The following is a 20,754-nucleotide window of genomic DNA, read 5'->3' as shown; positions in this document are numbered from 1 at the left end:
AAGTACAAGAAGATTACTCTAGCAAAGTGATTCATATGTAGTTATGAATGTCCTGCCTGCTGACTTCTAAATTTTTATCCAGTATTGATTTCTACTAACTAAAATAGGAATATATTGCCAAAGTAAACCATGGTATAGTATCAATAAATTTTAAAAATACCAGATTATTGCAAAATAAAGTAAAAAAATACTGGACTATACCAATGTATGGATAATATACCAATATACGGATAATGAATAAAAAGCTGTGATAAGAGGGCCTCAATTTTAAGTTTTTCTTCATTGTCTTCATCCTACATCAATATCTTCCTGCAACATTTGCCTTACATGATTTAGAGTTATAGATTAGAAATGAAGTTTCAGACACAGCAAAACAAAAAGAAAAGGGGGAAAAAAACGCCCAAAGGCTAAAAATAACATTGTAGAGAAAATGTTCTCTCTTTCAAAACTGATGATTCATATAACAAGGGAGAAAGAAGGAATTTAATTTTGGTGATCAGTATGTATAAAAAGTACAAGATTCATACCTGCATGCTAGGATCTGTTACATTACTCTGGATTCCTAAACAAGCGTTGCCAATCTGTAAAGTGGAAAAAACTGTATTAAACATCATCTATAATTTAGAAATCAATGATTGATACACAATTGATTTGGATTATTAAACACATGTAGGAGTAATTCAAAGAAACATGATTGAAATCTTACTTTCCTAAATGAGGGTTTCAATATTTGCCCATCTTTACTTTACCCTTTTTACTCTATATACTCTACACCAGTGTTTTTCAACCAGTGTGCCGTGGCACACTAGTGTGCCGTGAGACATGGTCAGGTGTGCCGCGAAGCTCAGAGAGAGAAAGAAAACAAGAGAGAGAGAGAGAGAAAGCAAGAGAGAGAGAGAAAGAAAACGAGAGAGAGAAAGAAAGAGAGAGAGAAAGAGAAAAAAAGCAAGAGAGAAAAAGAAAACAAGAGAGAGAAAGAAAGCAAGAGAGAGAAAGCGAGAGAGAAAGAAAGAAAGCAAGAGAGAGAAAAAGAGAACAAGAGAGAGAAAGAAAGCAAGGGAGAGAGCAAGAGAGAGAGAGCAAGAGAGAGAGAAAAAGAAAGATAGAGAGAGAACGAGAGGGAGGGAAGATGGGAGAGAGAAAGACATAGAGGGAGGGAGGGAAGGAGAGAGCGAGCAAAAAAGAGGAAGGAAGGAAGAGAGAAAGAAAGAGGGATGGAGAGAGAGAAAAAAAGAAGGGAGAGAAAGTAGGGAGACAGAAATAGAGCGAAAGGGAGGGAGAGAGAAAAAAATTTTGTCCAAACTTTTTTTAGCCGCCCCGCCCCCCTCAATGTGCTCCAGGGTTTTGTAAATGTAAAAAATGTGCCGTGGCTCAAAAAAGGTTGAAAATCACTGCTCTACACTTTACTCTACACTTTACTCCAGGTGGGGGTTGCTGCTCCTGCTGCTACTGGTGCGCTGTGCACACAGCTCCATGTCTCTGGCATGCACTTGTGCATATCTGAGTGAGATTTCCCTTCTTGCGTTTGCGTAAGATTTCAGTTAATTTTTTTGCTTCCACACGTGCGCAGAAGCAAAAAAATGCTGAAATTTCTCTCACGTGTGCATCCCCTTACAAGATTTTACTTCCTGCGCATGTGCAAAAGCAAATTCTCATTCTGACAAGTGCACGCACCAGAGCTGCACCTGCAACTCAATTTTCACTTCCGGTATGATGGTGTGGACCACACCGGTAGGAAACTGCGACTGCTTTACTCCACATAGACAACTTAAACAAATGACGAAGCTTTTTTAAAAATAAATGCTTGATCTGAAGAGGGCCAGTGCTATTGTATCTTCTTTTAAATAATAGAGAATAATGTATACTTCCAGAAATCCACATCAGTTTTAAAGATCTGCAAAAGTATAATCTGAAATGTAGCAGTGTCCTGTTTTAGTATTAAGATATAACAGCTGAGTTAAACCCTGACTTAGTCATGTATGGAGTAGATCTATTTAAATAACTGGGAGGTATGTAATAATTTCTTACATTTAAGAAAACTTTCTGGCATTAACCTGCTGCCATAATGTACATTTCTATGGGTCAGGCATGCATGCACAGAAGTACACAGCAAACAGTACATCATCTGGGCTGTTTGCTGTTTGGCAAATTGCTGGGAGGTGGAGGCCTTTTTTCCTTGTTTTCCTTCCCCAAAACTAAGATGCATCTTATACTCCGGTGCACCTCATACTCTGAAAAATATGGTGTGTGTGTGTGTGTGTGTGTGTGTGTGTGTGTGTGTATGTATGTATGTAAAAACTATCCTAGTTTATAATTAAACCAGGTAATCTTTCTGTAGTCTATATGGATATAGAAAATTTAAGCAGTATTTATTTTGGTTTCATTTAATAAAAGTCAGGATAAAATTGAGAGAAAATACCTTTAAATAATTACATTCAAAACACATTTTTAAAAAAAAGGCAAATTGCTATTTTTAAAGTGGCATGAAACATATCTATGATGGAAAGATGCAAACATGTTTTTATGTGTCCCTGGTGATTTCTCAATTGCCATAAGCAGCATGAGGAGATTATACTTTGCAGCTTGTATTTGTGAACATCCCAGAGCTCTCTCATTGGTTCAGGGAGAAAAGAACATAATGGATAAGGTGAGTCAATATTTTGATCCAGCAGAGCTCCTGTTGAACTGATAAATCATATTACATCAAAGAACTCCAGGCAGCTAACAACTGATGAAGCAATAAATATCAATTTAAAAGTCCCTTAATGATGCCAAATACCACAACAGCCCCATCACAAAATGACATGTGGGCCTTCCTCCCCTGTTGACTCAATGTAGGGGAGGGATCAGACAGCAGAATTTTAGCAGCAACCATGAAGGCAAAGAAGGTGATGGGTCTTTTCGGACTACCATAGCTTTTGATAAGATAATCAGAGAAAACACGGTTTTTTAAAAAAAAAATCTTATCAAGCTGTGATATGCCATACCCTTCGGAGAGCTAGAGTTTCGCTGCGATTATAAGCCTTTTTTTTTTACCAATTACATCAAGATATCTATCAGTTTACCCAGGACTACTCAAAAAGAAGTCTCTTTTGGTTTCATATAATTTGTTCCAAGGATATAAATGTGGCCTAAGGGAAATTGGAAGAAGGAGAACAATTCAAATTGCACAGCTGTATGGGATAGAAACACTCAATTCTTTGTCTTATGCAGATGGACTTGTACTTGTCATAGCGATAAAAGCTTATTTGTTCTACAATATGTGAAATCAGGTAGTAAGAATAAACATGTATAACAAGTTACATTATGTTATAGATCCTGTTGGCAATTAAGAAATCCTCTCCCCCTACTAGCATAATATCTGATCATCCGTTTTGCAATTTATTTCCTGTTTAAATATTGCAAAAGTGAAAATAGGAGATTATGCTGTATCTGCAATCTATTGCATCATCTTTTCACTATGATTTCCCTACATATTGACTTAGTTCTCACATACATTAGATTGCATTGAGAATAATAGTAGCTCTATCAGTTGGTCAGTCTGTAAAGGTAAAAATATAAATCTAAACTGAGAAGAACATGATTTGTAAGGAACTGACTGTTGAATTTTTATGTTAGATCTTTATACAATTAGTAGTGCAATGAAGAGTATACATCTTTTCTCTGAAGGATGATCTGCAGGAAGTATTGTCCTCCTTAGAAAAACAATAAGTTTTCTCTACTAAGTGGAAAGCAGGTTGGACATCTGGAGTAATGTCTATTAATTCCCCTCAGAAAACCAAAACAAAAACACATGTATCAACCACTTGAACTTTCTCAGCTCTGGAAAGAAAGTGATGACAAGTGACTGACAAAATATTGCCAAGAAACAATAGAGTTACTCCAAATTGGAAAATAAATTTCACTCAAAGTTATGTAGGAACTAATATGTGTTTAAATCAGGGGTGAAATGCTCCCAGTTTGCTCGTGTCTGTCAGTCATCAGAGAGCCGGTCGCAAAGGGAGCGTGAGGCTCCATCCACCTGCCCGGATGCCACTATTTGGGTTCGTTTACCCTCTGGCCATGCACAAAGCATCCTGGGCATGCATAGAAGATAAAAGAACCAAAATGGTGGCACCTGGATAGGTGGGCAGAGCCTTGTGCTTCCTTTGTGACCAGCTGTCCGATGACAGACAGGCATCAGTGAACCAGGAGCATTTCACCCCTGGTTTAAATTCAGACCTTCTAAAGACCTTTTCATAAAGCCAAATACATAACTCTTAATATCAAAACCATATCATGAGTTTCTCTCATCATTTCTCCCCTTCTAATGAATGCAAGTCAAGGGTTGAGTTTATTTTCAGCTCAATTAGAAATAGGTTTCTCCCACAATGCTTTCACAAATATGAACCTGCTTTATGGGTGAATGAACAATATGGCAAATGCTTCAGATAACGTTTTCCTTTTTCACAATGCAGTAATTTCAGAATGTGTTTCCCTCATGTTATCTGGATTTGCCATTGTGTGATTGATAATCTTTTGTCTAAGAATTCACTTGATGCAAAAAATAAAAATAAAAAATAACTATTATGACGGCTGGGCCAGCAAAGTCAATTTGTGCCAAAGAAACATGCCAATATTTTATCCTGCCAAAATGGCTTGAGCATTTTTGTGCCAAAGCTCCTTTCTGCCCTCATTCACACATCTACCGTTCTGTTGCATGGTTCTAGCTGTGCATTCCTTCCCCCACTTCTTTTGTGCTACTATTACTATTTGATCAAAATGGCCATTAATTAATTAATATTTATTTATTGATTTGATTTGATTTGATTTGTATGCCGCCCCTCTCCGAGGACTAGGAGCAGATCTTGCCCCAAATATAAAGGAAAACTTTTAATGGTGAAAACAAAGTTGGATGTATTACATCCTGCTGAAGTTGGTGAAGGAACCTGATCCTTAGGATGAGCTTTTAACCTGGATGGCAAACCTATTGCATGGGTGCCACAGGTGGCACGTGGAGCCATATCTGCTGGCATGCCAGCCATTGCCCTAGTTCAGTTTCTACGTGCATGTGTGTGCTGGACAGCTGAGTTTTGGTTCAAACAGAGGCTCTGGGAGGGCGTTTTTGGCTTCCAGAGCCTTCAGGGGGTGGTGGAGGGTGTTTTTACCCTCCCCCAGCTCCAGGAAAGCCTTTGGAGCCTGGGGAGGGTGAAACACGAGTCTACTGAGCCCACCAAAGTTGGGGAACAGGCTGTTTCCGGCCTCCAGATGGCTTCCAGGGGGCAGGGGAAGCTGTTTTTGCCCTCCCCAGGCATTGAACTATGGGTGTGGGCACTCACACATGCACGATAACATGAACACATGCTCTTTCGGTACGTGAGGGAAAAAACCGTTCACCATCACTGACCTGGATGAATAGCATAGATAACAACGCTAAAATAAAATTTTCATTTGTCGTCTTTCTTTGCCATTATAACCCAGATATACAAAATATGGAGAAAATGCCTTCACTGTACCCAGTTTCTTTGTGAAAAAATGTTTGAGTTAACTAGCACTTGCGAATAAGGCTGTAAAAATTTATGAGCACATTTATTAACTATAGGACAGGGAAAGAATCTTTTCTTTACTATTATACATGGCAAAAAAATGTGATTTAATTATTCTAGCTCAAGAAGCTCATACAACTTAGATTACATTTACTTTTATTGCCCCATCCTACTGTATGTAGGTGTCTAGGTGAATATTACAATAATTCAAAGAATGAAAAAGGTAAGCCTTCCACAGACCAATGATATGTTTAATTAATAGTGTGGTTTTATGACATTGATTTAATGGGACACTAAATTGCTAAACTGAAACTGGAAATTTTCCTGAATTGTTTATTAGATCTTATAGATATGAAACTATAATGAAATAATTAATAAATTTATCTCCCTATTACGATAAGCACATTAGTCAAATGAAGCATAATTTAGGGGAACATTGGAAGTTCTTTTTAACATTTATGCAAAGGATTCAATTGTTACATGCTGATAGTATTATCTTGTTATGTATATCAAGAAATATCTTTTTAAAAATATCTTTTTAAATTTTTTAACTTGAACATATGATCTTCTATTAAACAGTGTGTCGTATGGGTACAAAGGTCTCTGTGCTACTAGTTAACACTTACACCATTCATTACATTGATGACAATTATCTAATCTTACAATAATAGCAATAAGCATTATAACTTCATTTCTTTCTTAACATATCTTATACTTAAAATATATTATATTAAATATAATAAACTTAATAATCATATTGATAAAAGTCATCATATTGTTTACACCTCTATCTTAACGTATGTTCTTTATTTCACTGATCTCCATTTATTTCTCACTTCTGTTTACATTCTCCAACCATCTATGAATTAGCTCCCATTTATCTGGGTTTTTTTCTTTTTCTTTTTTGTATTTTTATTTGTTAGTAGTTTTAATTACAGATGATTTTTAGATGTGTTTAGAAAATGTATAAAGGGGAGAAGGAGGAACTACGGTTTATTGTTTAAGATGCTGGACATACTTTTTTTTCTTTCAGACGAAGGAACATCGATGATGAATTCAATTAGAAGAAAACTGAGTTATCCAAATGACAAAATGAGAATGGCCATGGAAAAAGAAGGACTTATACCAAAATTAAATTGATTAAGAGGGGGGGGGGGGGTTGTGGGTGATTATATAACACTACATTGGATTTTTCCTCATTGAAAATGGAAGGGCATATTTCATTGTATGGAGGTATATGGAAAGGGAAAAAAAAGATACCCCCCCACCCCCCCAAAAAAGATACACTATCTCTGCTCACTTGTTACTTTTTGGGAAGAAAGACTTTGAATGTTCTAGATTCAATCTCTTGCCATTAATATTATCTACAGAAAAGTGACAAAATGCAGAAATTTGGAAATAATTACATATACTGTTGTTCCAATCATGTCCCACTTTGAATATTTTCTGGAGTGTATTTATTTAACAAATTCATATGGCTGCCACCTTATTGTATGCTTGCTTGTTTGCTTGCTCGCTGATTGATTGATTTGATTTATATGCTGCCCCTCTCCGGGAACTCGGGGCAGTTTACAACATATAAAAAGAACAATACAATAAATATAAAACCAATTAATATAAAACCCACTTATCTAATCTACAATCCTCATTATATTAAAAATTAATCGTTCCCACTCAACAACAACATACAACATAATCAACAACTAAAACAATATCACAAATGTTTAAACAATAATTAAATAAAAGCAAGATGCTATAAAAAAAGCATCAATCCAAACATTGAACAGGCTGCCCATTGAATCCCCAAGAATTTCCCACCTTCCTAAAGTTTGTGATTTGGCATAGACAATACAAGGTTTTTTTAAAAAAAGGTTTTGTTCTCACCTAATAAGAATGAAACGGAAGCCATGTAATGATTATTAATTAATTTTCTAATCAAATTAGCAGCCTATCACGCACGAAATGATTCTGGGCTGCATAAAACAAGTCTTGAATTGGTATAGGAAAGACCCACGTTCTGGCTTATACTTAGCCATGATATTCATAGGATGACTTTGTGATAGGTATTTTCTTTCAATCACAAAGATATTTGTGATTTGGGAAAGGAAGCGGTGGAAACAGCTTTGTGTTGATCTCATGAATGAAAAAGTGCAATATAAAACTGATCAACAAAGACCAGTTTATTATGAATTATCACTCCCATTCCATTACCAGCTTGATAAAGACGAGAGAATGACAATAACCACAACATGCAATGTTTATAATCAGTGTCGAAGAAAAGAGCAAGTGACTATCCCTCTGAATCTGTTCTAAATCTACTTTTAAAAATCAATGGAGTGTTCAAGTTTCATCTTAATATATGTTGGAAAATAATAATGGTTCTTCTTTAGGTGATTCTTTGGAGTTTTCAGCCTGCTTCCACAGAATTTTTTTTTATGGTAATAAAAAATAATAAAAGGAATTTTGGAGGACTGTGTGGAAGATTAGGGCAATCTTCCCTAGATAATTTTCTTGCTCTGTTCATTCTTGCAAATCTGCAGAGCTCAGCAAATGTTTCAGGATCAATGCTGGAAACACTTTTTCATTTTTCCAGTGCTTGTTCTTAGAATCTCTATTTGGGCTGACACACAAATAAAGTATATAGAGGTAGAGGATAACTAAATGAAAGAGGCTGTATACCTGTATCAAGCAAGAAGAACACAATGTGGTGGCTGTAATAAACATATATTTGAACTGTTTAATTTGGAGAAGGAATATCGCTACCACATTAAGAGCAAGGTACTGAACCTAAATTATGTTCTCTGGGGGAAAAGACAGCTCAATTTCATTGAAGCATTGATTAGAAACTCAATAATAGCCTCAAGACTACAGCTGGTCCAGAATGCAGTTGCACAAGCCGTTGGAGTACACCCACACTACACCAATTCTCTGCGGACTGCACTGGCTCCTGATTGGTCTCTGAGCACAATTCAAGGTGTTGGTCATTACTTTTAAAGGCCTACATGGCTTAGGGACAGACTATTGTCAAAACTGCCTTCTACCATATAGCTCCCAGCGACCGATAAGGGCCCACAGAGTTGGTCTTCTCTGGGTCCTATCAGCTAAACCGTGAGCCTTCTCTGTGGCTGCTCCAACTCTTTGGAAACAACTATTTCCTGTGATCTGGACTTCCCCCACCCCATTGACCTTCTGGAAAACTGTAAAGACCTGGCTTTTCTGGAAGACTTGGAGCTGTTGATCTGATGGTACACCATCTGGATCTGGTTAATAATAATAATAATAATAATAATAATAATAATAATAATAATAATAATAATTTATTGGATTTGTATGCCGCCCCTCTCCGTAGACTCGGGGCGGCTAACAACAATGATAAAAACAGCATGTGACAATCCAATAATAAAACAACTAAAAACCCTTATTATAAAACCAAACATACACACAGACATACCATGCATAATTTGTAATGTCCTAGGGGGAAGGAATATCTCAACTCCCCCATGCCTGGCAGTATAAATGAGTCTTGAGTAGTTTACGAAAGACAGGGAAGGTGGGGGCAATTCTAATCTCCGGGGGGAGTTGGTTCCAGAGGGCAGGGGCCGCCACAGAGAAGGCTCTTCCCCTGGGGCCCACCAAATGACATTGTTTAGTCGACGGGACCCGGAGAAGGCCAACTCTGATATGCATGGTTTTTAACTGTTTTAACTATTTTAAATTGTTGGTTTTAAATTGTTTTATATTTAAAAGGGGTTTTAATTACATTGTATGTTTTATCTTTTTTTAATTGTGAGCTACCCGGAGTCCCTCAGGAGTTGGGTGGCATACAAATTTTTAAAAAATTGAATAAACAAACAAACAAATCACCAAATTCTCCCATTGTCGTATAAAGCCAAACTATTCTACTCTTTAACAGCAAGCAAAAGAACCGTTGTACCTACCTGAACGGTCTTCTCAGTGCACTGGAAGGAGAGTCCAATATGGGTTATTCTCAATCCTATTGGTCGAGACTGAGTTTAAAATTAGCATAATATTAGGCACCGCCCCTTGCCTGCCCCCAGTGAGCTCAGTTTTAAAAACGACAGGTAATATAATCCAACACTATTTTATTGAACTAATATTTATAACATCAACCAACTCAACGAACCCAGCTTCCCTGAAACAATCCAATACTGGGTGGGTTTGGACTCTCCTTCCAGTGCACTGAGAAGACCGTTCAGGTAGGTACAACGGTTCTTCTCCATTGCATCTGGAAGGAGAGTCCAATATGGGATATACCCAAGTTCCAATTAAATGGGAGGGAGATTGTTAAGGCAGGGCAGCTGGAGAGGAACACACTCTCTGTAATACCCTTCTCCCAAAAGATGCCTCAGCTGAAGCATAGGCATCCAGTCTATAATGTTTAGTGAAAGTAGAGGGAGTCTTCCACGTCGCAGCTCGACAGATGTCCTCGATCGAGGCTTGAGTCCTCCAAGCCGCTGACGTGGCTGCACTGCGAGTAGAGTGCGCCGTGACCCCTTGAGGTGGATTCTGAGCTCTAGCCTTATACGCCTCCCCTATGCAGTCCCGGATCCATCGGCTGATTGAACTGGGAGAGACGCCCAGACCCTTCTTTGGTTCTGCAAATGAAACAAACAATGACTCGGACCTTCTAAAGGCCTCGGTCCTTCTAATGTAGATCTTAACTGCTCGCCTAACATCTAGTTTGTGCCACCTAAGTTCTGTAGGGTGACTCCCGTGCGAGCAAAAGTCCGGCAAAATTAGTTCTTGCTTCCTGTGGAAAAGCGAGTTAACCTTAGGAAGGAATGATGGGTCTAAACGTAGAACTACCCTGTCCGGATAAAATATACAAAGGTCTGGTCTGATGGATAATGCAGCCAAGTCCGATACACGTCTGGCCGAAGTAATCGCCACTAAAAAGGCCGTCTTGATGGAAAGGAAGTTAAGTTGAACAGTTCTCAGAGGCTCAAAGGGAGGCCCAGTGAGGGCCTTCAACACCAGGGATAAGTCCCACGATGGAAACCTATGAAGAGGTGGGGGGTGACTGTTAGAAGCTCCTTTAAGAAAATCCCGTATCCAAGGGTGAATTGCCAAGGAGCGGAATTCTGGTAGCCGGATGACGGTTGCCAATGCAGCCACTTGTCTCCTAAGGGTATTTGGAGACAGTCCCTTTTCAAGGCCTGATTGTAAAAATTCTAGGACAGTCAGTATTTGGGCTTGTCCTGGTTGTATGTCCTTCCCATCGCAGAACTTACAAAAGGCGGACCATGTGGCCTGGTAAATTCTGGACGTGGATGGCCGGCGGGCGGCTTGCATTGTGGCAATGATACTGTCCGGTAAACAATGCTCCCTCAGTTTGTTCCTTTCAAATGCCAAACGGCTAATTGCAGCCATTGAGGGTCTGGGTGAAAGACTGACCCTTGACTGAGGGAGATTATTTTGTCCGGTATCCTCCAAGGTGGGGAGATCGACAACGCTACCAAGTCCGAGAACCACGGGCGGCGTGGCCAATGTGGGGCAATAAGTAGCACTTCCGCTTCCTCCACTATAATCTTGTCGATCACTCTCTGTACCAGATTTGTCGGAGGGAAAGCGTACAACAGACCGCGCGGCCAGCTCGACCGTAAGGCGTCGATCTTCTCCGCCATAGGAGAGTGGAACCGTGAATAGAACCTGGGGAGCTGTGTGTTGCTGTGAGTGGCGAACAAGTCCAACAGCGGTGTCCCGAATCGCCGTGTGATCTTGCGGAACAGCTGCGGGTCCAGCCTCCACTCTGTGGAGTCCAAGGTTGTTCGGCTGAGCCAGTCGGCCTGGACGTTGTTGACGCCTGCTATGTGCTCCGCAGATAGAGAAGCCAGGTTGTGCTCGGCCCAATTGAAGAGGGCCATGGTCTCCCTCATGAGGCGAGGTGATCTGGTGCCTCCCTGATGGTTGAGGTAGGCCTTTGTTGCCATGTTGTCCATCAGGACTAAGACGTGACGTCCCCGAACCAAGGCCACGAAATGTTGGAGCGCCAAAAACACAGCCCTGAGCTCTAGGAGATTGATGTTCACAGGGTTGAGGTCCTCCTTGGTCCAAAGTCCTTGAGTCACCTGGGGACCGATGTGGGCGCCCCAACCCGACAAACTTGCATCTGTGGTCATGACTAGCTGGTCGGGAGCCTGGAACGAACAGCCCTGGAACAGTGCTGGAGAAGTCCACCAATCCAGGGAGATCTTGACACTGTGTGGTAGTCTGACCGGCCGGTTTGACTGGCTGAGTTTCGCCTTTTGTGCCGGTAGCAGAAATCCTTGCAATGGGCGAATGTGATGCCTGGCCCATGGCACAATCCCTATACAGGAGACCATGGTGCCCAGTACCCTGGACAAAAGGGCCAGAGATACCTTTGGCTGTCTCCGGATAGAAGCTATCAGAGCCAAGATATTGTCCAGTCTGTCTGGCGAAAGTGTCACCCTGCACGCAGCGGTGTCTATCACCGATCCCAAATGTAGGAGTCTTGTAGAGGGGATCAATTGGCTCTTGGGAACATTGATGGTAAAGCCGTGTTCTTCCAAAAAGGTCATCGTAAGGTGGAGGTCTCGGAGTGACCCTGCCTGGGACTTGGACAACACGATAATGTCGTCCAAGTATGCCATCAGGCGGACGGACCGTGCACGGAGATGAGCTGTGAGCACATCGAGCAATTTTGTGAAGGTACGAGGAGCCGATGATAGGCCGAATGGCATGGCCCGGTATTGATAATGCGTCCCTTCCACACAAAATCGTAGATACTTGCGATGTGGTGGAAATATCGGTATGTGTAAATAAGCTTCCTTCAGATCCAAGGAAGTGAGAAAGTCCTGAGGACGCACTGCTGCTAGAATGGTGTGCAGGGTGTGCATCCTGAATCTCCGGTACAGGATGAATTGGTTTAAATGTTTCAGATTCAGAATCAATCGACAGCCCCCGGATGCTTTGGGGACTACGAAAACCATAGAGTAAAATCCCGTGCCCTCTGCGTGTTTTGGCACCGGCTCTATGGCTTGAATCTGTAGGAGGTGACCTACTTCTTGAAGTAGTTCCTTCCGTTTGGAGGGGTTCCTTGGTGTTGGACAGTGTAGGAATCGGTTGGGCGGGGGCTGAATGAATTCCAACCGTAGTCCTTGTGTCACTGTTGATAGAGCCCATTTGTCTGATGAGGTGGCTAGCCAGGAGGCGCTGAAAAGGTGTAATTTCCCTCCTACTGGCTGTGCCAAGGCAAAGTCATTTGGGTCGTTTGAACCCACGCTGGCTGGAGCCACGAAAGGGGCGTCTGTTGGACTGATAACCTCTGGTCCTGTCTGGGAAGGAGGTACGGTCATTCCTATAGGCATTTTGGTTGTAATTGCCCTGGGGAAATGACCTAAATTGCTGGTTTGACCGTGAGGTATCCCAACGAAAGGACTGACGTCGATTGTACGGAGCCTGACGACGATCTTGACCCCTCTTGGACCTTGGAAGTATTTTCCGTTTGTCCTTGTCCTCTATGAGGACTTTTTTCAATATGTCTCCAAAGAGTTGAGACCCCTGAAAAGGCGATGATGCCAGGCGCCATTTAGATTTCGTGTCTGCTTGCCAGCTGCGTAGCCATAAAAGTCGGCGTGATGCGAGGGTGGCGGACATCCCTCTACCCGCAAACTTTGCAGCATGTAAGGTGGCATCAGCTGAGAATTCTGCTGCAGCCAACAACTTACTTAGATCTTGGCGCATCCGACCGTCCTCTGGCCCTAAGCGAGACATCATATCCTCGATCCAGACGATGGAGGCTCTATTAAAAAAGGAAGCAGCCGCTGCTGCGCGAAACCCCCATCCGGCCATCATATGGGTCTTCCTGAGGAGAACCTCAGCCTTCTTGTCTTCTGGCTTCAAATTGTCTCCCATCTCGGCAGGGACCAGAGCGTTGGAAACCAGTGTCACTACTGGTGAATCTATGGGAGGAAACTGTAAGAGGGCCTCTACTTCGTCGTCAAACGTGTAGAACTTCCTCTCTATCACTGATGGTCCCTGGGCCGCAGCTGGATATTGCCACGGTCTCTTGATACTTTGCACAAAAATTTCAGATGCCGGGACATGGTCTGTTTCAGGCTTAGGCTCTTTTAATAGAGTAGAGGATCTTGATGGTACGGCCTGAGATGGTTGGGCCGGATCCTTCAACTCCATTGTCTGTTTTGCTTTATATAACAGAGTTCTAAATGAGGATTGTTTGAACAGTCCAGCTACCAGTGGCTGTTCTGGAGGTGCCTCATCCTCAGACATATCGTAGTCTTTGTCACTATCCTCCATTAATACGGGCTCCTCAGTCACTGATCCTAAACCTGAAAGGGGCGGTGCAGACCAGAGGTCCCGGGTTGGTGCTTGTCTTGGTTGTTGAGGCCCTTGTTGAGCTCCAACCGCTATGCCCTTTGTATAGACATTAGTTAGTAGCTCCTGAAAGGCCGGTGGCATATCCTGCCACATATCAGGTTGATCCCTGAGCCCGGCAGCTGTAGGTGTGAAGGTAGCTGCTGGAACCGCTTTGGCCTGAGGGGAGAAACCCCACACTGGTCTCTCTTGGCACACTGATCCGGGCCTGCTTCTGGGTGCCTGCAGCTGAGCAGGGGTTGCATGATCAGGGGACCAGTCTCTATCCACCCTCTCCCTTGGGGTATGTGGGTCAGCAGCTACATCAAAGCCCAGTGGTGGTCCTGGTTTGGCCAAAGGAGCACTATTGAGGGCTGCCTCTAACCTTGCTCAAGGGCCTGAATTCGCCTCTCGGCCTCCTTGATGGCTGAGGAAGATGATTGGGAGGATTTTGCTTTGACCTTCCCCTTTTCCTTGGGCTTGGGCACCGAAACAGAAATGGCAGAACCCAAGGCTGGGGCTGGATCTGGATTGCCACAGACATCCATTGTACTCACGGTGAGGTAAGAGAAGATGGTAACGAAAGGCAAAGAAAGCACGGAGCTTTAATTATTGCTGCTTTTTACCACTTGCAAAAACACCTCAAAATGGCCTCCGGTGCCTGCCCTGAAGGGCGCATGCGTGACCCAGCCCTCCCAACTGCTCCTCGCGCCTAAATGAGGCCGTTGAAGAAAACAGGTTGGGAGGGGGAGCGAGTCATTCCCGCCAGCCGTCCAAAATGGCGGGCGTGGGTTGCCGTTTGTTAAAAAGAGACGCGAAAAGGGCTGCTTGCCCTACAGCCTCTACTGCCGCCTTAAACGTGGGGGAGATCATGCCCTCGCATTCCCCCTGGCTCGGGTGACCGCCAAACAGGTATTAAGTAGGGCGCTCGCTCTCCTGTCTCTCCTGTCACCCAGCCTTTGAATTGCGCGCGCGCGCTCGGCCGCCGAACATATGGTCGGCGGCAATTAGCTCTTTGAAGTCTGCCGCGTTGTTCTGAAGGCAGCGGCTGCGGCGCTGAATTCCGTTTGAATTCGCCTCTCGGTATGCATTTTAGCTCTGTGAGCTTTTAACCAGGGAATTCTTTCTTCTTCAGGGGAACTCCGTGTCCCCGAGCCTCCCAGTGGGGGGGGGCGGACCCCCCCACCTTCGGCTCCCAGCCGAGTTTGGCCACGGAGGCCAGTGACACCAGGCTGATCCCCTTGTGGGACGGTACCCTCTATGAGGGAAGAGGTCTCCTGGGGAAATTCGATGGGGGAATCTGCCCACGGAGGGTAGAGACCCCTTCCAACTTCTGTAGTACCTGAAGAAACAGGAAAACAAGAAGAGAAATAGTTAAAAACAGTTAAAAAACAATTTAAAATAAAACATTTCTTTATTACAACAAACTCATACGTCTCGTTACATTGACTGAGTTTTTAAAACTGAGCTCACTGGGGGCAGGCAAGGGGCGGTGCCTAATATTATGCTAATTTTAAACTCAGTCTCGACCAATAGGATTGAGAATAACCCATATTGGACAAACAAACAAATCACCAAATTCTCCCATTGTCGTATAAAGCCAAACTATTCTACTCTTTAACAGCAAGCAAAATAGCTATAGTTCTGGATTATGGAGGAAATGTAAATGAATGCAAGATTGCAAGGAATTTCTATTCAACAAAATCATTGGAAAATTGTAAAGATAATTAATAACATTATCAGTTTCAATGTGCAATGGTTTTGCAAGAAAATCTAATACAACATACAAATACACACATACACAACAGGGATAAAATGCTCTTGGTTTGCTCATGGCTGCCAGATGTTGGAGAGCCAGTCGCGAAGAAAGTGTGAAGCTCCACCCACCTGCCTGGATGCCGCCATTTGGGTTCTTTTACCCTCTTTGTATGCTCAAAGTGCTCTGTGCATGCAAAAAAACCCAAGTGGCGTGTCCGGGTGGGTGTCTGGGCCTTGCGCTCTATTCATGACTGGATAGTTCAGTGGATTTCAAGATGGCTAAAGCGTAGACATCAGAGAGTTATTGTTAATGGCGAGTATTCTGAGCAGAGACAGGTTACAAGCGGTGTGCCACAAGGGTCTGTTCTGGGTCCTATTCTTTTTAATATATTTGTGAGTGACATAGGGGAAGGTTTGGTAGGGAAGGTTTGCCTATTTGCCGATGACTCTAAAGTGTGCAATAGGGTTGATATTCCTGGAGGGGTCTGTAATATGGTAAATGATTTAGCTTTACTAGATAAATGGTCAAAGCAATGGAAACTGCAGTTTAATGTTTCCAAATGTAAAATAATGCACTTGGGGAAAAGGAATCCTCAGTCTGAGTATTGCATTGGCAGTTCTGTGTTAGCAAAAACTTCAGAAGAGAAGGATTTAGGGGTAGTGATTTCTGACAGTCTCAAAATGGGTGAGCAGTGTGGTCGGGCAGTAGGAAAAGCAAGTAGGATGCTTGGCTGCATAGCTAGATGTATAACAAGCAGGAAGAGGGAGATTGTGATCCCATTATATAGAGCGCTGGTGAGACCACATTTGGAATACTGTGTCCAGTTCTGGAGACCTCACCTACAAAAAGATATTGACAAAATTGAATGGGTCCAAAGATGAGCTACAAGAATGGTGGAAGGTCTTAAGCATAAGACTATCAGGAAGGACTTAATGAACTAAATCTGTATAGTCTGGAGGACAGAAGGAAAAGGGGGGACATGATCGAAACATTTAAAAATATTAAAGGGTTAAATAAGGTTCAGGAGGGAAGAGTTTTTAATAGGAAAGTGAACACAAGAACAAGGGGAAACAATCTGAAGTTAGTTGGGGGGAAGATCAAAAGCAACGTGAGAAAATATTATTTTACTGAAAGAGTAGTAGATCCTTGGAACAAACTTCCAGCAGACGTGGTTGGTAAATCCACAGTAACTGAATTTAAACATGCTTGGGAAAAACATATATCCATTGTAAGATAAAATACAGGAAATAGTATAAGGGCAGACTAGATGGACCATGAGGTCTTTTTCTGCCGTCAGTTTTCTATGTTTCTATGTTTCTATGACCAGCTCCCTGACAGACAGACAGACAGACAGACAGACAGACAGACAGACAGACAGACAGACAGGCAGGCAGGCAGGCAAACAGACAGGCAGATAGACGGAAAGACAGGCAGGCAGGCAGGCATGCAGACACAGAGACATTTGGGCTTTCCAACTGGCAATGAAACCTAGATGACATTTTGATTATATCTCATCTTTTCATCTAAAATCAGGAAAAGGAGTTATTTTTTAAAAAAATTTATTAGTGGTTCTGGACTGCATAGACTAGATGAAGGAGCCAATGGCTTTACACTGAATGTCCAGAAGACAGAAATTCTCTGCTGGGCATTCTATAACTAGCAATGGTCTTAACCCCAATGCTTGATGTGCTGGTACTATCCTAAAGACTTAAGTAATATAATTTGGGTATTCTTTGAAGTTATACTATCTTTGGAAACATGTGGGATTGTTACTAAGGACATCTATTCAGCTGATTGACTTTGGGTCACTCACTCTGTCTGTCTGCCCACTACATCAGGCTTGGTTGAAAAACTGTTTTGACAACTCCTGTTGCAATTAATAGTTCAATGCTTGATTTTAAAAAATGGACTCTGCCCTTGCAGAAAAAAAGAAGAATATATGCAAAATGTTTACCATTCTTTTCTTCCTCAAAGAAGGAATCTAAGAACAGTTTGTTAAACACCAACAAAGCCTTACAAAGGATAAAGGGGTGAGAAAGAAATTCATGGTTACTCTACCTTGATTTTCTTGAGTAAAAGAGGGAGAAGAGATACATTAAAATTACTGTTACTATATCTTGCAACAATAGAGTTCCAGTATTCTGTGACACTTATTTTCTAACCTGACCCACTGACCCACTGACCTACCAAATACATTACTCCAGTATTTAACCCATTCCTCCCCTTAATATCTTCTTCCAAACACCTGTTCCTTACTTTTTGGGACCCTTCTGAATTTAGGATTGACCCAGAGAACGTCTGATTCTTCCTCGCTAGATTCTGGACTCATAGCCACATCCTGTGTCTGGCCTCCGACCTGTTCTACTACCTGTAACCCCAGGCCCACCACTAATTCATAAACACTATCTGTATCAGAGTCCTCAATTTTTTCATCATCCTCCAACTGACCAGGAGTATGTACAACAGCTAATATTAGTTATCAGCCATTTTTAAAATACATTAGGTTGGCTATGAAAAGGCACTGCCTAAATGGACAAAATTTATTGATGCCGAACCTCTGCTTATTATGCAAAACAGCCTTTTAAAAAAAATAAAATATAACCATGATGCAATATATTATTCCTGATATGCAAAAAGGAATAAAAGAAAGACTCATAAAGAGAGATATTAAAATAGGCACAGCAAACAGGAGCATAGCTTCTGCTTGAAAGTAATTCCTCTTTGATCAGTTTACCATGCACTTTGATCCACAAAAGTACCTCAGTGACAAAAACTCAAATGATAAAATATTCAGCTTGATCAGTAAAATATGTAAAAATTGAGCCATCCCCAAATATAGCTCAGCCAGCGAATTATACAGGAAAGCTGGCAAGGTACACAACTGGGACCATAAATTATGAAAGTGGATTACTCAAGTATGCATCTTCATTAAAATAATTTGTAGGGGGGGAATCAGTATCATAAAATTGCACGCCTCTTGACAATTAAACAGTGCAATTGAAGCATCAAATAGTAACAATGGGACGACAAAGATATTCAGCTAAACTAGTGAAGCAAGTTTTTGTTACAAAAACTGCATACTGCAGACAAGGCTCATCTCAGACAATTGGTTTATTTTACCAGTTATAATAATGAGATGAAAATGGAATATGTGTAATAAGTACGAATGTTTACGGTACATTAGAATTAGGATTTAAAATAATCAAAAGACAAACAGAAAAATAAATCTTGACTCAGGAATTATTTGGATTATTTAAATCTTTCCCTCCAAAGTGAAGAAGTGAAATAAGCCAAATGTATTGATTTATCTGAACATGATTTATATAAAAATAGCCAATCAATGTGAAAATTCAATCAGTCTAACACTAAGGGAATCAATAATTTAAACAAGTGATAAGTGGGATAAGTGAACATCACACCTAATATACTGTGAGGTGAGTTGGGTTGAGGAAGAGAGACTGGCCAAAGGATCAGAGTTCACAGTTTCCTGGTGATTGCCTGGTGCCACTAGATTACCAAGATTGGCAGATTAATATTTTGTTTAAATTATTTTGTTTGTAAACCTTGCAGGGCAAACCAGATAAAAAAAATCCCCACAGCCTGATGAGCCAATTCTACTTTATTACAAAGCTACAGGACTATAACAGTATTTTATAGTACTGGGCGTCCTCCTCGATCCACAGCTTACATTAGAGAAACACCTTTCAGCTGTGGCCAGGGGGGCATTCGCCCAGGTTCGCCTGGTGCACCAGTTGCGACCCTATTTGGACTGGGAGTCACTGCTCACAGTCACTCATGCCCTCATCACCTCGAGGCTTGACTACTGTAACGCTCTCTACATGGGGCTACCTTTGAAAAGTGTTCGGAAACTTCAGATCGTGCAGAATGCAGCTGCGAGAGCAATCATGGGCTTTCCCAAATATGCCCATGTTACACCAACACTCCGCAGTCTGCATTGGTTGCCGATCAGTTTCCCGTTACAATTCAAAGTGTTGGTTATGACCTATAAAGCCCTTCATGGCACCAGACCAGATTACTTCAGGGACCACCTTCTGCTGCACGAATCCCAGCGACCAGTTAGGTCCCACAGAGTGGGTCTTCTCCGGGTCCCATCAACCAAACAATGTTGCTTGGTGGGACCCAGGGGAAGAGCCTTCTCTGTGGTGGCCCCGGCCCTCTGGAACCAACTCCCCCCAGAGATTAGAATTGCCCCCACCCTCCTTGCCTTTCGTAAGCTGCTTAAAACCCACCTCTGCCGCCAGGCATGGGGGAATTGAGATACACTTTCCCCCTAGGCATTTACAATTTTATACATAGTATGTCTGTATGTATGATTGGTTTTTATATAATAGTTTTTAAACTGTTTTTAGTATTGGATTATTGTCATATACTGTTTTATTACTGTTGTTAGCCGTCCCGAGTCTGCGGAGAGGGGTGGCATACAAATCCAATAAATACAATACAATACAATTTTGCAAGTCTTAAACTATACTTGCCTGCTGCCCTTTATAACCCAAAAAAGAGAGGGTTTCTTCTATGCCTCTTGATTTGCCTACTATCCAACTGCTGGCTATGCTGCATCTAATCTGACTGATCTCTTGGTCATTCCCACATACTTTTCATTTTGTTTTATGCCATAAACCATTCTTTACGAACCACAATAGTTGTTCAGACATCATGCCAGGTATAAATGAATTAAGCTTATCACTAAGGCTTAACATGATGTGCAAACTCAATAAATGACCCCTTAGTTAATTTAAGGGATTACGTCTCCTTCTTAACAAAAGATTAACTATAATTATAAATCATACTGACAAGAGGCTAATTGCAATAAATTGTACCTAGCTTAGTCATGATAAATTTATTAACTTAATCAGTTACTTGAATGAATAAATATGGATTATGTTTTGCATGGATATAATGTAATTTGATTTTTAAAATGTGGAATGGAATAAAATAGAATACAATCGTGGAAAATTAAGATTTAAAACTCTTACCATATTTTGTTTTGTTTTGTTTTGTACTTGCACTATAATGAATATTTTAGTTTTGCAAAATTTGCAAAACTATGTGTTCAGTTTCAGACACTGAAGGAATTCAGCATATATATGCAAA

The 20,754-nt window shown here is 41.5% G+C and overlaps 1 protein-coding gene across 2 annotated transcripts in view; it reads right to left on the bottom strand.

Annotated features, from left to right (window-relative positions):
- Positions 1-20,754, bottom strand: part of LUZP2 (leucine zipper protein 2) — a 477,893-nt gene that overhangs the window by 3,765 nt on the left and 453,374 nt on the right. For both annotated transcript variants that reach the window (XM_070735253.1, XM_070735244.1), the window contains exon 11: positions 528-581. In XM_070735253.1, coding sequence (XP_070591354.1) covers positions 528-581 — 54 coding nt within the window. The remainder of the gene's footprint in view (positions 1-527; positions 582-20,754) is intronic.

Source organism: Erythrolamprus reginae, chromosome 1 (genome assembly GCF_031021105.1).
Source record: "Erythrolamprus reginae isolate rEryReg1 chromosome 1, rEryReg1.hap1, whole genome shotgun sequence".
NCBI lineage: Eukaryota > Metazoa > Chordata > Lepidosauria > Squamata > Dipsadidae > Erythrolamprus > Erythrolamprus reginae.
Note: the sequence above shows the minus strand (reverse complement) of the source record. Positions and strands in the feature narration are given on the sequence as shown.